Below are 23818 nucleotides of genomic sequence, written 5' to 3'. Positions count from 1 at the left end.
GAGACATGGGGCCTACAAAGGCATTTTTTTTGGTTTTTTGAATGAGACTAGGTAGCTGCCTCTGTGGTTCTGGCTGCCTCTGACTCATGGCGGGGCGTGCTTGCCAACAGAACAGACTCGGCTAGAGGGCTGACTCTCCCAAATGGGCATATTTGTAAGGATTTCAAGTCTCTGGAGGAGGAAAAAAAATAGCCCCCCCTTCCCCTCCCTCCACCTCCCCCCGCCCAAATAATCCAACCCCCAAATAAATATGCAGCAGATAATTCCCATTCACCTCTCCCCAGCAGCTTGGTCCAGCAGTGATCTCTGATAAGGAATTCCAAACTCTCCTTTGTTGCACAAACCCACTGAAATAACTTGCATTGTTTTAAACCATGATTTATAAAGAAAGTTAATAATAGAATTAAAAAATATGCTATATTATATACAGTTGCTGTGGCTAGTTGGCAATCATGGGTAAGCAGAGACAAAGAGAACAGCTGGTCGTTTCAGTAGATAAATCTCATGGTGACAGAACAGTCCCCAGCTCTGGCTCTAGAAGGGGTTGGCAAGGGAGATCGGGGAGGACAGCAAAGCTGTTCTGGTATAGCCCGTGGCTCTTGACTGCATAAACACAGAACCAGGTCTTTTGGCTCTGCTGTTGTATGATGCTCGGTGCAATGGAGGTCCTGATGCATTAACTAGGCACTGTCACATCATCCTATTGGTATGCCTCATCCTAGAGAAAGCCTCAGCAGTGGGAGTGGAGGAGATGTGTTGTGGCCATTGGAGCAGTTTTTGCAGATCTAGCCCTGATTTTCTCACCTGAGACAACCAAATGCACGCTATAGCTGGTCAACTGTGTTTCACTGAAAAGCCTTTCTGACCAAGTGGAGATTTCCTCACAAAAATGTCTAGTTTTGCTGAAAAAAAATCTGGTATTTCATCAAAACAGATTTTCCCCTTATTTTTTAAATAAAAAAAAATGAAAAATTGAAATACTGAGTGAAGAATGGTGACAGAAATGATTTTTTTGCTGTTTGGTTTTTTTTTTTCACTGAAAATCCATTATGTTTTCCAGCCAGCTCTTGACATACACATACAACTTTTACTGATGCCATTCAGTACAAGTAGAGGAAGATTGATATTGTTTAGAGAAGCCAAAACAGGACGTGCTTGCATTTACACAAATGCTGTCAAGGCTTGCATATCTCCCAGTGATTAATAATTTTGAATACTCCCCTTTCCCTCTAAGGAGTCTCCATTTGTAGCCAAATATACCAGTTAGTTGCAATTGCAGACTTGAAGATTAACATGTATTTTGAGGGTTTGATGCCCCTCTCCTCCAGGCCAGGTCTCATGCCCGCTCACCTTAGTCGCATGACAGTGGTGTCAGGAGCGGTTCTTGCTGGGTAGGAGCTGCTATGTCATTTTAATAGTTGGGCAGATCCCAAGCAATTCGAGATCCTCATGCTCCAATCCAGAATGGCCCTGGGGATCGACTGGAATGTACAGTATTGGAATACAAGGCAAGCCCCGAGGTGCCCGAGGAGCCCCAGGTCGGCTGGGGTGGATCACTCTCCGTGTGGATGACGAGAGACAACCTGAAGTGCCCAAGAGGAGGGGAGTCAAAACCCTGTTCTGAGGATGGGGCTTTCTCTGCTGCAGCAGCTAGCTCTGCTTTCCCACACAGCATGTCCTCAAATTAGCCCGGAGCCCTGATCTCACTGGATGTGCCTGTATAGACACAGCCTTTAAATGGCACCTCTCCTCACACCATAGGAGGTGTCAGTGCTGGGTGCTGACAGCTCATTGTGCTTGACTGGGCCAAGGGCTGGTAGTTCACGTTGGATGGGATTGATAATTACTCTCCTGCTTGACTGTACTGTGAGGATGTCTCCAAAGACCCTAGTGGAACTAGAAGCCAGGCCATGAGTCATTAAGGATCACGGGTCAAAATGGTCACCTGTGCATAGCCCTCTCTTCACCAGCCCTTGCCCTTATGCCCTAAAGGGCAGTCAGACTGTACAGTGCACCATGGAATAATCATACTTTGCATGTCTGTAGTGCCTTTCCTGGGAGATCTCAAAGAATGGTACAAACCCATTATCCACATTCAACAGATGGGAAGACTGAGGCACCAAGAGGTGACATGACTTGCCAAAGAGCCAGGACTGGAACCCGAGTCTCGTGACACACCCTGCAACACCCTTCACAGCGCAACTGGTGGGTGTGGGGCACAGTGATGGCTTGGCTGCCATTTTGTTTCCTCCCCTTTTCAAATACTGCCACTCTCAAAAGGTGGGGCAAGATCACCCATGGGTAAGGTGCTCATCTGTCCCCCCTGCCCACCCACCCCTGCTGCTGTCTCTTTGCCTCTGCTTGTACTCTGCAGAAAGAACCTTTGAACTGACAGTCTCTGTAACACCATCCTGGTTGCAGCGGTGGTCTGGCAGCCCGGGAGTACCATGCCCCCCCTACCAATCACAGGGACCATGCTCAGGATGAAAATAAGGCTGGGAGCAGAGTGGCCAGGCTGGGACTGGGTCCTCCATACATCATCACGGTTGCGGCTCTTTCCCCATATCTGAAAACTTTACACCAGACAGGAACACGGCCGCTTGAGGTGGCAAGCTCAGGTCACAGCCCTGCATGCCTTAGCAGTGGCTGCTGTGCCTTGTATTTCCATGAGATTCCCACCAGATTTCAGTACTGGTATCGATCCCTTCAGAAAAATTGTAATTTGGTGTTATGTAGAAATTCTTTTGTTGCAGCCCTTTGCAATGAATGGGCTGCTTTTGATTATGTGAGTTCCCTGGGACCCACCATGGCACCTTTAGTGATGGGGTTTGATAAGCCAAGACAACGCCTTTATGTGGCCATTTGACCCTATCAGGAAATAATGGCAGAGTGCACTGGCTAGCATCCTGTCTCTAACATCTAGGGCTCAAGACCGGTCCTGCCCCTGCATCTCTTGTGACATTAATACCTCATAATACTCAAGAGGGGGAAATCCTCTTGTGAAAGGTGTTCTAGGCTTGCCCTGTAATGCCAGCCAGGAGGCTCCCAGACAGATTTTGATTCTCCTGAGCATGTTCCTTAAGAAGTCTGCCAAGGCTCAAGGATAAAAGAGTTCAGGCATGGGTGACTGCACTGCAGAATGAAGGCAATATTAGAGCATTGTTTAGGATAGAGTAATAAAGACTTCTACGCACACACAGCAGCGCTGCAGACCCACTGTCGCACAGCCCTTTCCAGATGCCTGGGGAAAGTATCCCAAAGGGAAAGATAAGCTGGCCTAAGTCTTGCTTGCTATTGTCGGCATGTCTGTCATTGTGATTTAGCTGAGTCTCAAATGCCTGTCACCTAGGATCTTGCCCTAGGAGCAAGACTGCTGATGCCCGGCCAGGACCCAGTGCATTTGCATCTTAGACTGGTGTTTTGTAGGCAGATGGGATCCAGGAAGCAAGAGGGCAAACATCCTGACAGCTCAACTTTGCCCCATTCTACCCTTCCTCCTCCAACTACAACCTGCCCATCTCTGTTTTAGTTCAGAAGGAGCTGATGTCACTGTTGCCCTCAGAGTCCCTTGACATCAGAGGAAGGCAGAGATCAAGATTTCTACTGGTTCTCTTAAAACATATCTATTAATATTCAACACACTGAACATTGGAGCGAGTGCTGTGCAGCCCTCTATACAGCCCTGTACAGCCTGTGCAGCCCTCTACTGGCCCAGTCTTCCTCCCAGTCATGCTGGTTTTAAAGTAGTCTAACTGCACTGACTTGATGACGTTACTCCTGATTTACACCTGTGGGATGGGAGGAATAGTTCTTGTTAATGGAGTTATGCTGGTGCAGTTTCAGCTCCAAAGGGCACCCTCTGTTTTCAGGGCTGTACGGGCAGTGTGACTAGATGAATGACGCTTATGAATTAACCATGCCACTGCCTTTCCGTCATTAAGTCTAGCCTGGAATTGAGTGCTTTTTAATACTGGAGGATCCTAAAGTGGAAACCTTTCAGTTTTGATCCTGCTCTCACTTTCCTGCTGGATAAATCTCAGTGGGACAGTACCTCTGAGGAAGTCAATGGAGAGGGAAAATTCCAGGCAGCTCCATCTGAATCCTTCAGCTGACCTGCTCTAGTTTCTACAGAAGTTCCTGTAATCCTAGGAACAAACAAAAAATTGCTTGTTTCTCAAACCCCCATTAACAGCCACCTTGAATGGACAGGATCCGGCTGGAAGTCCACATCTGGAATTTCCAGGAGGGATGGATGGTACTTGGCCACCATCTTACTGCAGATGTTGTCAAGAAAGAATCCAGTAGCTTCTAGTTCTATGTTTTCGGCCAATTCATTCACTTGCCTGCTTGAGCCCTTACCTCAATTGCTTCATAATGAAAAATGGATGGGAAGAAGACAGGGCCAGATCTTTAGCTGGCGTAAATCAGCATTATTCCATGGGATTCACTTAATTCAATTCTATTCAGTTCAATGAAGCTAAACATACTTAAACCAGCTGAGGACCCAGATCAAGGTCTCATGTGGCTATGAACAAGCAGCCACCCTTCCATAAGACATTATAGAAACTATTTCACACTGGGCAAGAAGGTATCCTCTTTCTTAGAAGCAACTGGTACCTCAGCTACAGAACAAGGGGCTGTAGGTCCTGGCAGGTATACAAAGACGGAGGTGGGAAAAGATTATCTCTTCCACTGAAGGGAACCAATAATGAAACCACGTTTGCAGGCAACTGCTAGAAAGTAAAATCTGTGAGCTGAAAATAAAGAGCTCGTCCAAGACACTGAGATGAAGGTGTTCCACGAACCCTTCAGACAACACCTCCTGGTCACATCATGGTCTGGTCCAACTTACTTTGGTGCTGGAGAATCAGCAGGGCTTTTGAAGGAGATGGCAGAGCAAACACTGCACCAAGCAAGATAGCTCAAGGCTGGAATTAGAGCATTACTGCATTATTTATTCTGGCTGCTCTCACCCCTCCGGTTGCCCTCAGCTTAGTTGTTTCCATTTCTCTTTTATGCCACTGGGGAAAATGGAACAGAAAGCAATTCATGGGGCAGGTCCTCAGCTCTTGTCTTAGCCTTTCAGGGAGGCTCTTTTGGGCTGAGCTTTCCAAAGGGCCTTAAGGGGGCTATGCACCCAACTCCTGGCAGAAGCCAAAGAAAATTAGGTGCCTCTTAGATCCCTTTGGAAATCTCCCATTTAATTCTTCTGCTGCTAAATTTAAGGAAGAGAAGGGGCAAATTGGCCTTTTACACTTGGATTGTCCATCCTGCCAGGGAATCCAGCATTACCAAAGCCTGTGACCTTAATGATATGAAAAAGAGTTTTAGGATCAATCACTGACCAGTGAATTAAAGGTATGATTTAAAATTCTTAGAGGAACTTTAAAATAGTAATCATCTTCTTGCAGAAAGCGTCCTTCATCCCATGGTCTCAAAGCATGTCACAAGAAGTTCTCCTCCCAAGACTTCTGTGGGGTTGGGATAGTCGGTAAAATTCCAAAGATCTGAAGGCCCACTGTCTAAGCCTCCCTGTTCTGTTGGCTCCGTGTCTACTGCTTACCAACTATTCACATCTATTCCTATTCTATTTTAGTCAGGTTCTTACCCTGGGCTGAATTCCTATTTTGTGGCATCCAAGCCATTAAGCTAATAACATGCCTTAAAGCTCTTGTCTGTGTCAGTCCTAAGCTGATAGACTAGGTTGTTTTCAGACAGTGAATAGCCAGGCTAGCTTTACTTCTCTCTACCATAATGTCAGGCCTTGCCTAACAGATCCTGTAGAGCCTTTACTTCTTTGTTCTCCACTGCTGTTCAGTCCCCAGAGTGGAACAAGCTAGCAAAGCTGATCCCCTTCACTTTGCCATCACTTAGAGATGAGCAGTTCCCAAACTTCGTGGGCAGCTATTCCAAACCAAAATAGCAGGCAATGGGACACCAGAAGAGAACACTGTCCCAAGACACTTAAAAAAACCTTTCCAAAATTTGTAATTTAAGGGAATCATTTAACAACTAAAAGCGTTTGCCTTATTCAAGGAACTAAAAGTAGTGGTTCATGTCAGTGGTTGGTCTGAAGATGGCAGGCCCAAGTTTCCATTGTCCCATATCTTTTGTCTCTTGTTGCACAGTGACCAAATGGATGCAAGATGTGACCATTCAGGCTGGGCAGTGTCTTACAGTCATTTACGACACAGGGTGCAAAATGGAGGAGAACCAGGGCCTCTGTCCTGTGAGTAAATTTCTTACCTTTTGGTAATAGGTGACATACTGATTACATGACTCAAGCACTCTGTAGCTAGTCCCCCATTATGAGCAAAGGCATGTGGCTTTAGGAAACACCATAATGAGGCATAATCAAGACCTGCTTGCAGTACCTTGACTTTTGGTCTAAACAACTATTTTTAGCAGGTGATCGTAAGTTGTAAATTCCATTCTAAAACTTAAGGTCGTAGCTCTCCTGGGACTGCAGTGCCTTTATTGTAGATTGCACAGAGTCTAACCCATCCAACTCTATGCCTCTGAAAGTAGCCTGGTTGAGCTAACATGTATGCTGAGTGCCGAGTCCTAAAGTGGGCAGATGGGCAGGGAGGAAGCCACTGAATTCTCAGGCCAGTTATCTAAGAGCAAGGACTGGGCCACTCGTTAACTTTCCCGTAGGCAGCTGGAGCGGCAGGGCTGTCGCACCTCCCAGGTCCCGTGTTCGTTACAGCGGTCTGCTGTTTGAAGTAGAGCTTGGAACATGCCGTTCCCTTGTACTATGAGTATCATTTGCTGATTGTAGCCCCTCGGTTGTACATAATTTTTTGTTTTGTTTTGTTTTTTTACAAAAAAAAGTCACTTTCACATGATCACTAAAGTCGATTGTCTTTTTTGTTTGTTTGCTTGTTAGTTCATTTTCAAACGGAGGGAATATCCTACATTAAACGCTAACGTTCTACAAAAGCATTCTGTTCTAAACCACTAGGAAATGTAACAATGGATCACAGAAAAAGGAGTCCAGTGGCCCAGTAACTGAACCATGGAATGTGAGCTGTGAAGGGCACTAGCCGCATCCAGTCTCCTCACATGCCTTGTGCATCCAGCATCCCCTTTGGCTGGGCATTTCCCTAATTTCCCCTCAAACCTCCTCTCCTCTCCTCTCCTCCCCTTGAGGCTTTGGCCAGCTTGTTCATGGGCCACAAGAATCCTGTGACATCACGCAAATTGGTCACTCAAGACCAAAGGACAAAGTGGGGTGGGGTTACACAAGTGCAACAAGCATCAGGATTTGGCCCTTGACTGATGTTACTCAGAGAAGCACAGCCCTTCTCCCTCATGGGGTAGCTGCAGGCCTCAGGGAGAATCATCAAGGTGCAAGTGTGATGGGGTAAACACCAGTGCTAAGAGGCAGGGGCAGGTTATGTTCTACTGTGAAGCAGGTACTGCGGCTCTGGTGTGATGCTTTGGAGTGTGGCACTGTAAGGCAGAAAACAGTTCTAGGGATGTGAACAGAAATCAATGAAAGATTGAGAGGCAACCCCTAGAAACCCATTGTTTCTGGCAGCACTGACCCCATGGATCATGGCATTTGGCACAAGAAAAGCAAGACAGTGAGAAGGTTTTATGGGATGCTGGGCTTCATATAGAAAAATAGGGCTGGAAGGGACCTTGGGAAGTCATCAAGTCCGAACCCCTGCTCAAGGCAGGAACATCCCTGTCTAAATTGTATTACCCTAGAGGCCCCTTTGCCCACTTTCAGACTGTTTCCACGGACCACCTAGCTCCACATTAACTAATATCTTCAATAGCAGCAGCCACTTTATACCATGAATGGCATTCTTGGGGGGTGCTGGTGGCACAGTGACTTTTCTTTACCCATTCAGAGAGCAATCTCCCCGTACCCTGGGTGCAATCTATATGATGAGTCAGCACTAACACACAGCAAAGCCAGTAGTAAACAGTCCATGGGACTGACAGATTCTGCTCTAATAGAATCCATTTAGTTTAGTTTAATTATTATAAAACATGAAACTAATTGGCTTTAACACTATGGAGTGGGAGGGCTCTTTTTTGGGTCCATGATTCTAGTTTTACTAAATGGGAGGGCACATTACAGTATCTGCTTGATACAGAATAAATAATACTGATCGTTTTCAAGGTGTTCCACCCCAGGATCTCAAACCAGCTGGCAAAAGCCAATGAATTATGCTGTACAGCACTGCTTGTGTTATAGGCATCAATTATTATCCTTGTTCTCTGAATAGGGGAATGGGGGCATGGCATGGCAAGGATAAGCGACTTTGAAAATAAATCTTTAATCTCATGCGTTGACCATGAAGTAGCATCTGGAACAATGCCCTTGGGTCTTTGCACCTAATGCCTCACTCTAACCATTATGAAAACATTATGTATGTGCAGTGCCTAACACCCCTCCTCCTTCCACAGCAGCCACACACTACATTATTTCAAGGTGCCATCTAATTTAGCCCTGAAAAAAAATTAATTGGAGAATAAATGCTGCCTTTGTCCTCCTGCAGGGCAAAGTGAATCCAAGCTACTGCTTTGGTGGTATAAAGAGGGTGGGCAACTGAATAAAACAAGTCTGAATGTGTCTATATTTGGCATTTAGCTGCTGTATAACATATCATGTGACTCAGCAAGTAGTTAGGTGGGTCTGGATTGAGGGATGCTTACAAACCCAAGCCCTACAGACCATGGTGATGGATTTTGTACTGCATGCCAAGGGGTCCTCTGAAAGGTGACACCCAGAGTGGTACTCATAGGGACTGCAGGGAATGCAAGGTACTCACATGCTAATGGGTACTCAGAGAGCTAAAGCAGAGTGGGGGTCAGGCACTGAGCCATCCCACAAAGATGCCTGCCTTGAGGTTTGAGATGTTCCCTCATCCCCCAGGAGCAGACACTGGGCCACAACTCAGTTATCTAATTTTAGATTCTGTATCATTTCACTTTGTGGATGTTAGCCTGATTCCTTCCATCTGTTCTCAGGATGGCAGGGGTAAGCTCATGGTGGCAGGGGTAAGCACATGGGAAGGCACAAACTGATGCCTTATGGCAACAGGAAAGAAAAGCAGCAGATGGGTGAAAGGAAAACCACATGCCTGTTCCTTGAGGATCCCACAGGCGCTACAGTCCTCCTTCCCCCTGAAGATCCCATCTGTCCTACAGGGTTTTCCTGCTATGCAGGGGTAATGCCATCAAATTACAAGAAAGTCCAGGTTAAAAAAAGGACAATGCCTGCTGGTAGAACAAGTGGAATTTTAAAGGGCCTCTTGACTCAAAGGAAAGGCTGTCCCAGTGGCAGGGAGGAATGGAACATAAAGTCAGCCACTTTTAAGAATTTCAAAGAAGGGGAGTCAAGGGCCAAAACCGAGATAATCACAGAGTCTCTGTTGGGAACAGAGTGGTATGCCTACATGCATGTATGGTTGGCTGGGAAACGGGGCACTGGCTTTTACAAATCTACTACATTATTGGGTATGACAGACAAATAACCGGGTGAAATTCTACTATGTAGGAGGTCAGACTAGAGCATAATTGCCCCTTCTGGTCCTAACAGCTACAGTGAATGCTGGACTCATTGAAGTCAATGGTGAAACTCCAATGGATTCCAGTAAGAACAAGTTTTCTCCTTGTGACTCTCTACATTTCGATGGCACAAGGAAACTGAGTCTCCTGGGGTCTTGAAATTGGTCCCCCTCTAGTCTGTTTGGTGTGTGGTATCTTAACTTCACCTGGAAGTGAGGGAAGGCAGAGATTAGCTTTCATGAAGGAGCCTCTATTGTACTGGACATATGGAATAGGGATGGGGAATTAGCCTGGAAAGTGGGCCTGAACACCTGAACCTGATGATGAGGCAAATGTGGACTGCCTGTGGACTGAGGGGAGTTGGACTGGAGGTCTACCTGGCTGGACTTAACCCAGAGTCTGTTCATCCCTCTCATCACAGATTCAAAACTCTTCCACCAGGGACCACAGGAAGCTATATTTCCATCCTGATGGCTTGGTTATGTTGTGAACCCCAAGAAGGAGGTGTAAGTAACCATGCATCCAGAAGGAGGAAACACAGATGGTTTGGATTATTCCTCATAATCCTTGTGTAACAACAGCCTCCTAGAGACCTATATCCTAACTTGTCCACATGTGCCTCCACTGAAGTCAACTGAATCAAGTCTGCTCTTAGTTCCACTGCCTGTAAATCAAGAATATAGCTATAGGTTTCATGGGTATTATTCTAGATTAACACCAATGAAAGTGGAAGGAAAGGTGGCCTGTTGCAGTTACTTCAGGGATGAATTATGACCTCAGTTAAACTTGATGGGTCAAGATAAGCTTAGATGGTTGCCCCATGCAGGCTGATTTGTCTCTGCTGGAATGGCAGAGGGTGTAAATCAGTGCAGAATCCAGCCCTTGATATTTAAATTGATATTACTAACTGGCATGTTATTTCCCTTGGGCAATGCAGCTATCAGTGAGATAAGTTCAAGGGGCAGATGTATCCTGATGCGTATTTTTGACCCTTTCTGACAGAAAAGCCAAGTCTTGGTGAGGGGATAGAGGAGAGATGCTGCATATGTGAGTGAGCTCATGGAGAAGTGGTATGCTTTACATATGTGTCTGGCATAGTCTAATAAAGCCTCATGCTAGAGCATTAGATACTCATGTTTCACAGATCTCAGTCTATCTGTAGCTTCTGAGCCAAATTCTTATGCTGGTAATGCAATGAATGACTTTAATGCACTGGTGTAACCAGGGGCTGGGTTTGGCCCTGCAGGTATAGGTTGATGGGTCTGATTCTCTTCTCATACACAGCATAAATGAGATGAGAATCAGATCATAAATGTTTTTGTTAGCTAGCTAAAGTTGCAATACCCTCCTCATCACTCCCACAAAATGAAAAACTGGTCAAAAAAATGTTGACCGAAAGTTCTTAAATGCAAAATGCACCTGCACCAACAGTGAAATGTTACCACTGGGGAGAAACTGGATGCTTCCATTAGAAACAAACCATAGCTTTCACTGCAAGTTTGTCTCTTGAAAGTCCAAATATTTTGTGAAGAATTTCAGAAGCAATGATTTTCCTTTGATGTTCCTCAGGGAAATAAAATCAGGTCTTTTGACCAGTTTTCTTAGTGCACCACGAACTTTGATTCCCTTTTTTTTTTTTGTTTTGCTGGGTGGGTGGAGGGGAGGGGAGAAGAGGCTGCTGTAATAGAAATACTATCTTTCCACGTTCCATAACCCCAGAAAAACTCCCCAGCTACTTACTCCTTTGAACTCCTACCACCTATGCAGTCACTAGGCCACTGGAACACACTACACTGCAAACAAAGTTCCTTTTAGTTACCTTGATTTGTGTTTCTCTTTGAAATGCTTGCAGCTTTTACATGATACTTTTACCTTTTTTCTTTTCTTTTTGTTTTTTTTTAAATTAATTTATTTATATATATATTTAAAAAAGCAATAGTCCTTTGGTCCCTAAACTCTAAGGAATGATATGACTTGAAAGAAGTAATCCTATGTCCCTGTGCCAGTGACAAGCAGGCGGGGAGAAACAGATCCCGCCGCCCTGCTCCATGGGAGATATATATATATATATATATAGATATATATATATATAGATATATATATATATACTTATTTATATATATCTTCTCTAAGTCCAACATCCTCTTATCATTTGATTTCTTTTTCTGTTTTTTTCCAGCCAGATGTGGAAAAAAAAATCAATTCCTTTTTCCCTTTTAAACAAAACGTTATCCAGGTGAAACATACAAGCCTGGTCCATTCCCACTGGCTTTGGTTTATATCCGTTTGGAGCCTCTTTCCTAGTTCCTCCTTTGAAATTTGTAGCAGCAAATGAGTGCTTTAAAAAGGTAGGTTTTTGTCCTCGCAACTGAGCTGTCCCAGCTGACAATCCTGGGCTGGTTTGTTTTTTATCCCTTTCAAGAATCCTGCCTTTTTCCACATGAGGAATTCACAAAGTCTTCTCAAGCAGCCGCCGTTTCAGAGTTTAAGCAAATCTTTGCACCTGTTTCCTTTGTCCAACATCGTGTCTCTCTTCCTTTTGTCTGTTCGTCCTTCCTTCCCTTCTTGTTAAGAAACAAACAAAATCGATTGGAAAATTAAAAAAGAAAAAGAAAAGATACAACCGAAATGGCTCTCTTTTTTTTCACCGGTGTTTCTTCTCCTCCATTGGTTCCTCTTCTTCCTCCTCCTCCTCATCCATGATATGTTGCAAAGAAAGAGAGTTACAAGTTTGGATACTGCACTTGGGAAAAGGGGAATACTCTTCAAACGCTGCAGGGCATCCAACCTGCAAGACAGCAAAGGGTATGTTAGATCTGCTAAGCCAGCTGAGGATCTGCCAAGCCACTGGACATAAAATGCAGAGAAGCCCACTGGGAAAGGCTTTGACACATGTTGAGTTGTAGTACTAGGGTAGCAGAGGATGGGGCACTACTGGATAGTCACATTGCTAATGTGGGTTCCTTTCTCTCAGCCAGCTCTGCTCAGGCAACTCAAGGATGTCCTACAGCCCTACTGCCCGACCAGCTCCACCAGTGCTCTTCCCTCCTAAGCTGAAACACCCACTGTTACTCCAGACCTGGGTTCCTCTCATATAGTACACCTCAGTCTGGACTTGCAGTGCCCTCACTCTGCCAGCCATGGGCTCCCTACTCAGATCTGCCAATGAACATAGCTCAGTCTTGACCCACCAACTCTTCTGCTAATGCACTCTTCAGTCCCCACCTCAGCTCCGACCTGTAGCTCCCCTTGATGTCCCAGTCTTTGGTCCACCTGAAACCAGACCTCCTTCATATTATACAAATGATTGTTTTTGCCATGTGGAGAAATGTCTTTTAGGAGTTAAATGGAGTTCCCTTTACCATGTTGCCACCTGGAAGTGAAGCTGGATTTGAGGCCAGGTCTCTGAATATGAAAAGTCCAGCACATATCTAACTTTTCTGGGGTCCTCATTAACTAGTTAAGTGGTATGGAGGAGCATCTGTGTGACTGGTGAGGAAACATGTAGGCCCTTTAGCTAGGTCACTACCTTTAGTTTAACGTCTCTGCAAAATGTCCTGCATTAAAGAAACATTAGAAGCCAAATTCTCTGCTGGTGAAATTCCAGTGAAGTCAATGCAATTATATCAACTGAGGTTTTAGACTTAGGCATCTTTGGCAAATTTCATTTAGCACTTTTTCCTACTGTGAATTTAGGCTTCCTAGCTTTGAGGATTCACAAAAGCTGACTGCTTTATCCCTTCTCATTTAAGCAGAATGCTTTGCAGGGAAATCCAATGTCTTTTCAGGATGGAATAGCTCTGGGTGAAGAGTTGAGTTATAAACCCTCTGCAGTGGACACCAGATTCTTATAGACTCTTTAAAAATCCCCAGCTTCTGCCCCTCAAGTTCTGCTGTCACTTTCTGCTTTTCTTCCATGAACTCCCTCCTGCATGGGATGGGAAGGAAGATCCAGGAAACAAATGCAAGACTTCAGGTTCCGACTCAGAGCAAAGGATCAACATCTGGGATATCCCCGAGTGCTTTCTTTCTTTCTTTTTGAGATTCTACTTTACAAAGTAAAAAACAAAAAAGGTGATTCAAAGAAAGGGAAATAAAAGACTTCTTATGTCTAACTAAAATTAAGCGAAAACCATTTCTTTTTAGAAATACTATCAAAATCAAGGGTGATTCCATAACAATCACGACAGTTCCCCAGTCATCATGGCCATATGGTGAATGCAGGTGAAACACACATACAGATATTGTTACATTACAACAGAGAGAAAAGAAGAACGGGCAAAGGAGGAGGAAGTGGTGTTCAAGGGGTCAAAGGTCACAACTAAGTAAGACTGACCAATCAGCACTCCAATAACTATCCACCATGGGCTTCAATACGGCACTTCACAATCGCCAAAACAAAAGAACTGATACAGAAAAAATAAAGATATAGAGAGAGAGAGATACCAAATACTCAACGTCAAGTCATGCAACGAGGTAACAACCGGCCACATGGCGTCATCGCAGAGGACGATGACAACATGAGTTAGTCACTTACAGTTTCGGTTTATTTGGGAGGGACAGATTTTGTTTGGGTCTCCCATAACAGCTAGAGGGTTGCTAGGCAACTGTGGGGCCATCTTGGAGCAATGATTGGCCTGGTCTGGTTAGGTACAGTAGTGGTTGGGTTGGAGGAAACAAAACATAAAAAAAGATGAATTGGTTTGATGGAGTTTTTTCAGTTTCATTCCTGTTTGTGGTTGATCAAGAATAGAAAATGTGCCTTTGAGGATTCTCATAACAATGTCTGCCCTTCTCGAACACCTTTCCCTCTAAGCATCTCACAAGGCTTTGTACACATGAACTGACACTCACTCAGGACCTATGGAGAGATCAGTGTTATTGTCCCCATTGCTAAAGCTATGGGAATAACTAAAAATGAATACGTTACCTGATGAATTTGGGCTTTTTAAACTTATGACATCTCTCTGAATATCCTCCAATGTTTGGATTTATTTTGGTGTCTCGATTTATTTTGCAAATACCTTTGGAGAATGTTGTATTGTCCAGCTTGGCTACAATTACTCATTTCCATAATGCTCAGCTGTGATTGGTTAGATAAATGGTATAATTTCTGTTCCCTGACTGGATGTGAGCTGGCAAGGTCATCCCACTGGAAAATATATGTGCAAATGTATTATTTGTCTGCCATGAATGGTCATGTATGCAACTCTGAAATGCACAGCTTCTTGTTTTTGTTTTCTAACTCTGCTCACTGGGAGGGAAGATGAGGCACAAAGGAGGCAACTGATCTACCCAGGATCACACAGTAAATCAGAGGTGGAACTGGGGATAGGATGCAGGTGGCCAGGCCCTAAATCCATTTTCTCAAGACACTGTTTCTCTGCTGAAATAACTGAACACTGAACAACAACAAAAAATATTTAAATAAAGACAGCAAGACCAGCTTATTAATAGTTCTGAACATGAAGCAGGTGGCAAAGGAATACTCCAGGTTGTATGCTACAGTTTTTTCTTCCAGGAAACATTGCTAAATACTTAATAAAGGGCTATGAAAACCACTGCTCAGTCTTCCCAGCTGTCAGCACCAGCAGGAAAATGACTCTCCCTGACTGATCCGCTCACATGCATGGAAAGTGAGAGGTAAGCAGTCTCACCATGCTTTAACACTAGTGCTTTAGCTCAGCCGTGTAAGCCATAGCCTTTAGGGCCTGGCATGCCATGTTCCTTCTAGATGTGAGAGGCCATATTGCCAGGCTGAACAAAGCATGCTGGGACTGGCTGTCTCTCCAATCCATAACTTCATGTTTCTACCCAAAGGGAAGTTGCAAGTCATGTATTTTTCACAAATTAGGTGCAGCTGGTGGCCTCTGGCTATGGGCCAACATTCAGAACTCCAGTTTTACATGCAGCATGTGAAAAATCCATTTCCCAAAGCATGCCAGTCGGAGAGGGAAACATGCTGTCTCTCTAGCTGGGCAACTAGGACTGGGGAAATGAAGTCAAACAGTTGTCTAAGCTTGGTCATGACTTTGCAACCTACTGACCAGCAAGGAGTAGCCAGATGTATTGGGGTTCCAGTCTCATGCTTCCTAGACTGCAGGTAAAAGTAGCTGAAGACTTCATGCTGTAACTAGGCTTAGAATGCTTGATCATGAAAGGATGGAAACATGAATGGGACAAGGAAATCAGGTTGAATAAAATGAAGTAAGGTTACTCACCTGAAGCTCTCTATTCACTGTCTCTGAAGTGCCCACCCTCAGGGATGCAAGGCACAAACCCTAATATCATGTCACCCAGATGTATGGCTCCACAGATATGCTCATTTGCTGAGCCCTTCCACCCATTCAGAAGGGATGGAGATGGTGGAATATAAGCCAGCAGCAGAAAGACTAGTTACAGGTGTGTATCCTTTCTCCATCTGAGACTGTCTCTGCAGATCCTCATGCTTGGCAAACTGACTAGCAGCTAACAACCCACTGGAGTAAGGCTGAGGAATAATCCTTCATTAAACAAAGCTCAGAAGAACTTTCTCTCAACATTAGCACCTTAGTCAACACAGTCTTGTGTGAATGGCACTCAAGGCAACTGCTTTGCAATGTTCAGAGTTGCAGGCAAAGTGCTCTGGGAAATTGCCTGAAGGCTCCCTGACCAGTTGGCCATAAATCACTGCTTGGTCTGAGTTGAGTCTTGAGTCTAGTCTGTTTATACAGCCTCTGAACAGAAACTGATTTCCTCTTAGACTTGTTCTGAAGTACCACCAATAACCCTGAAAATCTGCAAAGGATTTTGTCCTTTCCAGGTATAACACAATACCCTCTCAATACCTGGTGCATGCTGCTTCACTTCATCTGGTGAGTCATGATGTTGAGGGAAGAAAGAGACAGAATTTCATCTTAACCAGTCTAACGGAAATCACTTCATGGAAGTATTCAAGGCATGGGTGCAGGACTGTATTATCCTCAGCAGATGCCATCAAAGGAAGATAGCCATAAATGAGTTTCTTTTACCTTGGCCACATATCTGATGTAATGGCTTCTAGGAAAGCAGCTTTGTAGGAAAGGTGGTAAGGAGAAGCCCAGTCAGACAGGCTCAAGTGAAGGGTATTTGAAGCTCCTAACTGATTCTATACTGATGGATAGACATGACCTACCCTGGAGTAACCTTTTTATAATAGGATGAACAGAAGCTGGACTGGAAGATGGAAATCACCAAAGGCTCACAGGCAACAACACACATTCAGACTCTAGATCTGATACTACAGAGAAAAGAAATTAATGCGAAAAACTGGTGTAAGACAGCAAAATGACCCCTGTTTTGCTTTACTTTTCTGATGACCCAAGAAAGCAGCAGGATTGGTTGGAGGAGTACAGGAGAGGCTTATTTTAGTCTATAAGGAATAAACTCAAGAGACAGGCAGGATCTCTGCCAGCTCTTACACAATATGGAGGTTATTTGACATTGTCTTCAAAGGCCAAAAAAAAAGACCCCCCACAACCATCTTGGATAGCCAATTTACTGAAGAAGGCAACAGACACTAACAGTGATAGCCATGACTCTCTGATTCCAGTCTACTGCGTGGCCTGTTTTTCTCCAGCAGGTAAGGGGCTCCAGGAATGACATGGTAAAGAATATGCACCCTTTCCCCAAAACACTACAGCTTGCAACCTGAGTCATGTATGATGTGCATGTCATGCTGGTTATATGGTGTTTGTTTCTCTCTTTTGACTGGATAAACACAACTCTTAGACTCCATGGAGGAAAATACTACAGAAGAGCTAGGTATCATTTTTCAAGGTTGGAGAGTCAGCAAATATTAGATAACTGTACTTGGCCATTGCTACCTAGAAAGCTGCCTCCCTCATTCCCCTGATCTTATGCTGGAATAAGATTGTCTTAATTTTTACCATTCCATATTCCAGCATACTTTCCCTAGGTCACGGAAGGGAGTGAAGCCAGCCTGGACTAGAAGTCTTTGGCTAGTGTGAAAAGTCCCTTGTTTATATGAACAGTCTTGCCTGGTTTCTGACCCTGAAGAGGCTTTGTGACCTCTGACCACTCCGGAGTGTTGTACTCCTGCCAGAAAGGCCCACAGCCCCTGGTCCATTCCGCCTTCCTTTGCCATCTCATGGATGGTGTGGTTTCATTTCCTTCTGGTAAGGGAGAAGGGGAAGATTCTGCAAGGATCATTAGGGTCATCTGATTCCTCCACCACCTTTCCAGACTCCAAAGATCATTCTTTAGACTTGTCACTAAAGAGAAAAGCAGGTTTCAGGGAGATGCAGTGAGAGTGCTCTGAAGATGGGTGAAGTACAGTTCGCTTAGCAGAAGTCCTCTCAGGGGAATGGTTTCTGGCTGGATGAGCAGACAATGTCCTTTGTGCCACAGAAGCCCCAAGGTATGATGAATGCAAGTGGTCTCTATGAGAATCTTGAGGGGAGGGAGAAATCCAAAGAACAAGACTAACTATAACCTCAGAGCCATCCTGGATACACATTTTCAAGGTGCGAGGAGAGGAAGGATGGTCCTCTCTCTCATCTTAGCTCTGGTCTTGCAGGGGGGCTTATAGATTTAAAAGCCATTGGGATGATTCCTCTGATCCTACCTCAGATGTCACTAATGCTACCTTGGCGGCCCATGGATTAAATCTGAGGCATCAAGGCAAGAAGTGCCAAAGGAGATCTTCGGCCTTTGGGATCTGATGATGTCAGGGGTGATATTCCACTCCCAGGTGAAGAGTTAGAGTATGGTGTGTTGACTCTGAGATCTACACAGAACAAGGGCAGAGACAGATCACACCATTAGTGACCAGATCCAAAAAGGCAAGGGCAGGCACTCCCACACCATCAATAGGTGCTTGGAGCTGAGCTCTCCATGGTCCCTGGTACTGATCTAGTGGAGAGTGTATGGGTCTGCACTGAGACTTGTTAATGGAGAAGATGGCAGGATCATGAAACAGCTGCTCTCTCATTGAATCTTCCTTGGCCACTTTGGTTCTGAGATGGATCCAGATTGAAATAAGGTCAGTTCTTTGGAGGCTACTGGTGTACAAAAGCTGGATAGAATTTTAGGGCATTTTCCATTAATAGATGCTTAAGCTATCACTCCTGACTGAGGCTAGCCTGGGGATGAATCTAGCAAATGCACAAAGGGAGCACCCTTCTCCCCTGCATGGCCTGTTATGGACACATCACCGTAAGACATGAAAGTTTTAAATGGGCACTGATCTGGGAGTGAAAGAGTGTGGACAAGAACACCATGGCACAGAAAGGAGCTATACAGTGCAACCATCCAACCTGCTCTGACTATTACACTAATTGAACTACTACAAAACTGAGGCACTCTTGAGCACGTCTTCAAAATCCTCCAGCAAACATGTGAATGATATCAAAAGACAAGGAAAAGTGGAAGTCCAAGTCCAGCATGAAGATAACCTGAATGCTGGTCCTAAGACTACTGGGGATGGAACTAAGGCTGGTTAGGGGGAGGTTATAGTGGAAGGGTATGTCACAGCCCCCTGTGCAGCCTTGTACCAAACAGGTTGATAAACAGGAAGTTGGGCATGCAGCCCCAAAATGGTCCAGGGCTTGCAATGCAAAGGCTCACACTGGTGAGGAACTGCAGATGCAAAGTCAATTGCTGTTGTCATCAGTCCACACCATTATTTGGTGCTTTGCTGAGATTTAAAGAGACACCACCCTCCGCCCAAAGAACTGAGCACCTTCATAAGACATGTGAACTAAATCAGCTGACGATATGCAAAGGGAAAGCCAAACGAGGCATTAAAGCAAGACAAGGTGACATGCACTGTATTTCAGAGTGGTCTGATTTGTGTAGTTCTGGCTTGTTTTTAGCAAGCACTGAGAGTGGGCAGAGGGGAGGAGCGAGGAGCACAGGACAAAGCAGGGAGGGTCAAGGAAAAGATAGAGGGCACATGGCATATGTGGGGAGGTCATGTTAGGTCTGGGGAGAAGGTTAAGAAAGTCATGAGGGTAAGAAAGAAAGGAAGCCAGCTTGGAAGAGAACCGGCACAGAATGCAGGGCCAGGTGGGCATGATGACCTTGGTAAAGGACAACATAACAGGGTCACAATGCAGGGTTTACCATGGGTGCAATGGGGGATGAGACAGGGTAGATCATGGAAAGGCGGGGAGGAGACAAATTGAGATGCTGGAGGAAAGGTGAGAGGAGCTACTTCTCCCTGGAGAAACCGTACACAAACCTTGGCCAACACCTGACATGACCCTGCCCAAAACCATTTAAGGTTTGAATCACTTTGGTCACATTTTCCTTCTTGGGTCTGGGTGCAGAATTGCTGACAACCCACGTGGAATCCTGTGCTGACTGCACTCCCAGCCTCAGGGGACCCATCACAAACATCAGCTGGACTTAGGAGCCCAGGCACTGCTTCCTGCCAGGGGCTGGACTGGGGTTATGGCGATCCCTGTCTTCAGGGACACAATGTCCCATGAGGGGGCTTGGCCCATAGCCTGGAGTGGGCTGGTTTCTCCCCTGGGTTCAGCTGCTAATAGGAGGAACACAAGGGTGAGTTCTCCAAGAGCCTCCATGGAAACACCTGTTTGAAATCCATGGACACGATCAAGTGTTTGCCGCCACGTGACAGTCCCTTGTGGCTAATATGAGCGCCCATGTGCACAGTCAGCTTCCATTTGACTGATGTTGCTCTCAGCAGACAAACAGATGTAACCAACTGAATGTGATGCTTAGAGCCTGGGAGTGGGGGACAATAAACACCGCACGCCCCGTCCCTGCCCCGACTCACCCTAGCCACACTTTCCCCAGTGTGAAAATGCCTCTAATGAGGTATAGAGTAAGGGGGTGTGAATCCCTTTTTGGTACCCAGGTTGAGGTTTGGAGGGCCTGATTTTCAAACGAATGAAGGACCCTCACCTCCAGCAGAAGTTAACAGGAGGCAGAGCTTTCCAGTTCTTCTGAAAACCAGGCCCACAAGCTGCTTTGGAAAGCTGGTCTCCTACAAATACACACCCCCAGATCACAGGCTGATTTAAAAATGGGCCCATTATGATCATGATGTGGATGCAGCATCTTTTATTCTAAAGGGTCCTGGGAAAACTGGACCTGACTTCTGTCTGAGCCTGATTTCAGTCAGCAAACCAATCACAGCATCCATAGCTTTTGTGTCATAGTGTGTAATAAATCACTGCATCTTGTATGCATGTGAATTTCAGGCACTGGCTTGCTCGTGGGCTGTGTGCATGTTGTGTGTGTTGCTTCAAGTGTGTCAGCTTCAGATGTCTCCATTGGACATCTGTCGGTCACATGGTATTTGTTTCTCTCCTTTGACTGGATGAACATAACTCTTAGAATCAGGCCCCTGGCATAAGTATGAAATTGGCTGTGCTTTTTTGCCTCTAGTCCCTTTAAGATTTGCTATTACCCTGCCAGGAAATTAGCTGGCCAGGTTATCTGCAGAAAACAAATGCAAAATGGGCACAAGCAGAACTGAAACCAGCTTGTCTGAACATTCACATTAGTGCTGGTGAATAATCTGCTGCAGGATTTGCCAAGCTGGACAAGACTAAATGTCAAAGAATTGAGGATCTGGCCTTCTCTGTCAGACAGGGAATTGTTTCATCTAGTCATCACCTCTGCAGCGGAACACAGGTATTCAACTTGGGCCAGTGGCAGCACATGACTGTTTTGGGCAAGGTGAGAAGGGGATTTTACCTGGGAAATTCAAGTCAACAAAATCAAATTACCTAAACTACAGTCTCTCTGGATGGGGTTGATGTTCTAGGGCAGGGCTGTCCAGCTTCTGTGTGGCTGGGGGTCACAGGCTATTCAGCCACATGCTCCAGGGGCCACATGCCCCCAGGCCACATGCCATGTTATGCCATCTGGGCCTGCCTGCACTGTGTGGTGGGTGCCCTCCTGCTGCACTGCACTGGTCCCCCTGCACTGCGCCACATGGGACCACACTGTGCAATGGCCGACCCCCACTGCATCATGCTGGTGTCCTTGCACAGTGTGGAATCCCTGCGTACTCCAGAGCCCGCCAGCTGTGGGTTCCCTCAGCCCCATGGGCCATGCCATTCTGCCCCATCCCCAGAGAGGGGGAGCCAGAGAGGCCACAGGTTAACCCTTGGGAGGCTGTATGCTGTTCCTGGGCCACCAGATGGACAACCCTGCCCTAGAAGCAAAGTGATATGAGCTCCAAAGGGCTTTGCTGCTAAGCCATGTTTGAAAACAGGACCTCCTTGGTGTCCCACACTCCTACCGTTGGCTTGGAGGCCTAATGCTGTGCTGATTACCACCATTGATTGATCTTCTATCCCAGAGTCCCCTGAGGTCACTGTGGTCACCCAAAACTACATGTCACACCAGAAAAAATGAAGAAACAACATAAGACTTGGACAGAAGACTCCACAGCATGGAACACAGAGGCCATGGGGCCTATTTTGTTCTGAGAACAAACCCCGTGACACTGATGGGAGGAGTATGCACCTATGGCATGGAGTTCGTTCCCCTCTCTGGTGATGTGCTTGGAACTGACCTGCTCATTGGTAACCAACTCTACTCACAAGCAGACAGTCATTTTGCATGTACCACTTCATTGTCTCTAACCTGGGCAAGGGGTAAGTAAAAGCTCAGACTCATGCCTGCAAATTGCACTGATGCATAGCAGAGACTAATCTTTTAAGGCATACAGAGTAGATCAGGCATAACTTTCACTTGCTCTGGAGCCAACTTGGAAGTCTCAGGTTGCAGTTTTGAAAGATTTTGGTCTTTCAGGGATAACTTGGAAAACATTAACCAGTGTTTCCTTTGCGTGTGTCCACAGATCCTCTGCTCTGCTGACTGAATGGTAGATGGGTAGCAGAAACAGGTTTCCAGAGCCAGACAGCAAGGCATTTGTGTGCCCCACTGGACCATGAGACAGGTACAAAGCACCCTGGCCAGCTGAAAAGCAGGAATGTAGCGGTGAGCATGGAGTCAGCAGCATATGTGTTGGCAGTCACTGAAGCCTCTGATGATATGTCTCTGGGCAGTGGCCCTTAGCCACAGCAGCATGTGCTGTCTCATATCCTGCCTTAGAAAGATGCTAGGATGATAGGAACAGTGACTTTTCTTGCTGCCTCCCTTGTAATTTTTTTTTCTAACCTTCACAGAAGCCTGAGTTCACCATACAAAAGTCACTGGGGGAAGCAGACCAGCTATAGATATGCACAGTGTAGACTGCATTGGAGGGCTGGGACCAGGGCCTTCCAATAAATCTCGGGTCTTAAAAGTTCCCAGTGTTGTTACTTCCTAGTCTCCTACTCACCTCTCCCAATACACCTTGCATCTGAGCTGCAGCAGCTTGGATATTCCACACCTGGGGTCCCCATACAAGTCTGCTCCCATAATAGTGACAGCTGCATATCCCCCATCCCCTCATAGTCCAAGTCCAGGAACCATAGTCAACTCTCTCCATGCATTCCTTCCCTGACCTGTAGCTCCATTTTCTACTCCACTGCTCCTCTCTACCTCCCTTGCTGTTGACCCATTCCCTGCTCAAAGCCTGCTAACAACACCAAACTGTATGGTGCTCTAGCAATATACCCATTGGGATCTACAATTTCAAAGCTCTTGTTGATGTGCCCTAATCAGATTTAGCTGTTCAAGTCTCCACAGCTGATAGTCATGTCACAGTCCTCCTCTCCACCACTGAGCCCTTCTTTGGGAATTAGTCTTCCAGTTCAATGATGTAATTACTTTCCTGTTACTTTTTCCCATTTACACAAAGCAAGGGCAAAAGTCAGGTGTCTTCTGCCATGTTTGATTAGATGCCACCTGGGAAAGACATTGTGTGACAAAAATCTAGCGGGACTTGTTTTCTGCAGTACGTTCAATTGTTGCTTCATGTACAAACCAGCCAGGCCAGACATTATGAGCCCTTGGGCATTAGAAGCTCTTCTCCAGGCAGAAACACAGGAAAAGCTAAGATGAATCAACTGAAGTTGTAAAGGAGGATTAAGCCACAGAAAACAAAAGCCAATTTACTTCTGAATGAAAGCATGCCACGGGAGGGCTTGATGTGCTTCAACAGATACGTGGTAGCATCATGTCTTTGACAATTCGTCTTCTTTCCTGAGTGTCTGACTGCAGTATCTCATAAGAGCCACAAATGAATGGGCTTCAGACTCCTGTTTTCTTCTACACTCCAGGCTCCCTACCTGGACTTCATCTCCCCCCATTCAGCACATGCCCTAGCCAAGGATGGAGACTGTGAGAGATGCAGTTGGACCATGAGGCCTGAAATACAGCT

The 23818-nt window shown here is 45.6% G+C and overlaps 1 protein-coding gene across 6 annotated transcripts in view; it reads right to left on the bottom strand.

The window, feature by feature from the left end:
• Positions 1 to 362: 362 nt before the first annotated feature.
• CELF6 (CUGBP Elav-like family member 6) overlaps positions 363 to 23818 on the bottom strand; it is a 208737-nt gene continuing 185281 nt past the window's right edge. For all 6 annotated transcript variants that reach the window (XM_019499316.2, XM_019499323.2, XM_019499321.2 and 3 more), the window contains one exon: positions 363 to 12316. Coding sequence is in view for 1 of the 6 variants with exons in the window: in XM_019499323.2 (XP_019354868.2) it covers positions 12294 to 12316 (23 nt within the window). In the remaining 5 variants the exon portion in view is untranslated. The remainder of the gene's footprint in view (positions 12317 to 23818) is intronic.

Source organism: Alligator mississippiensis, chromosome 11 (genome assembly GCF_030867095.1).
Source record: "Alligator mississippiensis isolate rAllMis1 chromosome 11, rAllMis1, whole genome shotgun sequence".
In the NCBI taxonomy this organism is placed as follows: domain Eukaryota; kingdom Metazoa; phylum Chordata; order Crocodylia; family Alligatoridae; genus Alligator; species Alligator mississippiensis.
Note: the sequence above shows the minus strand (reverse complement) of the source record. Positions and strands in the feature narration are given on the sequence as shown.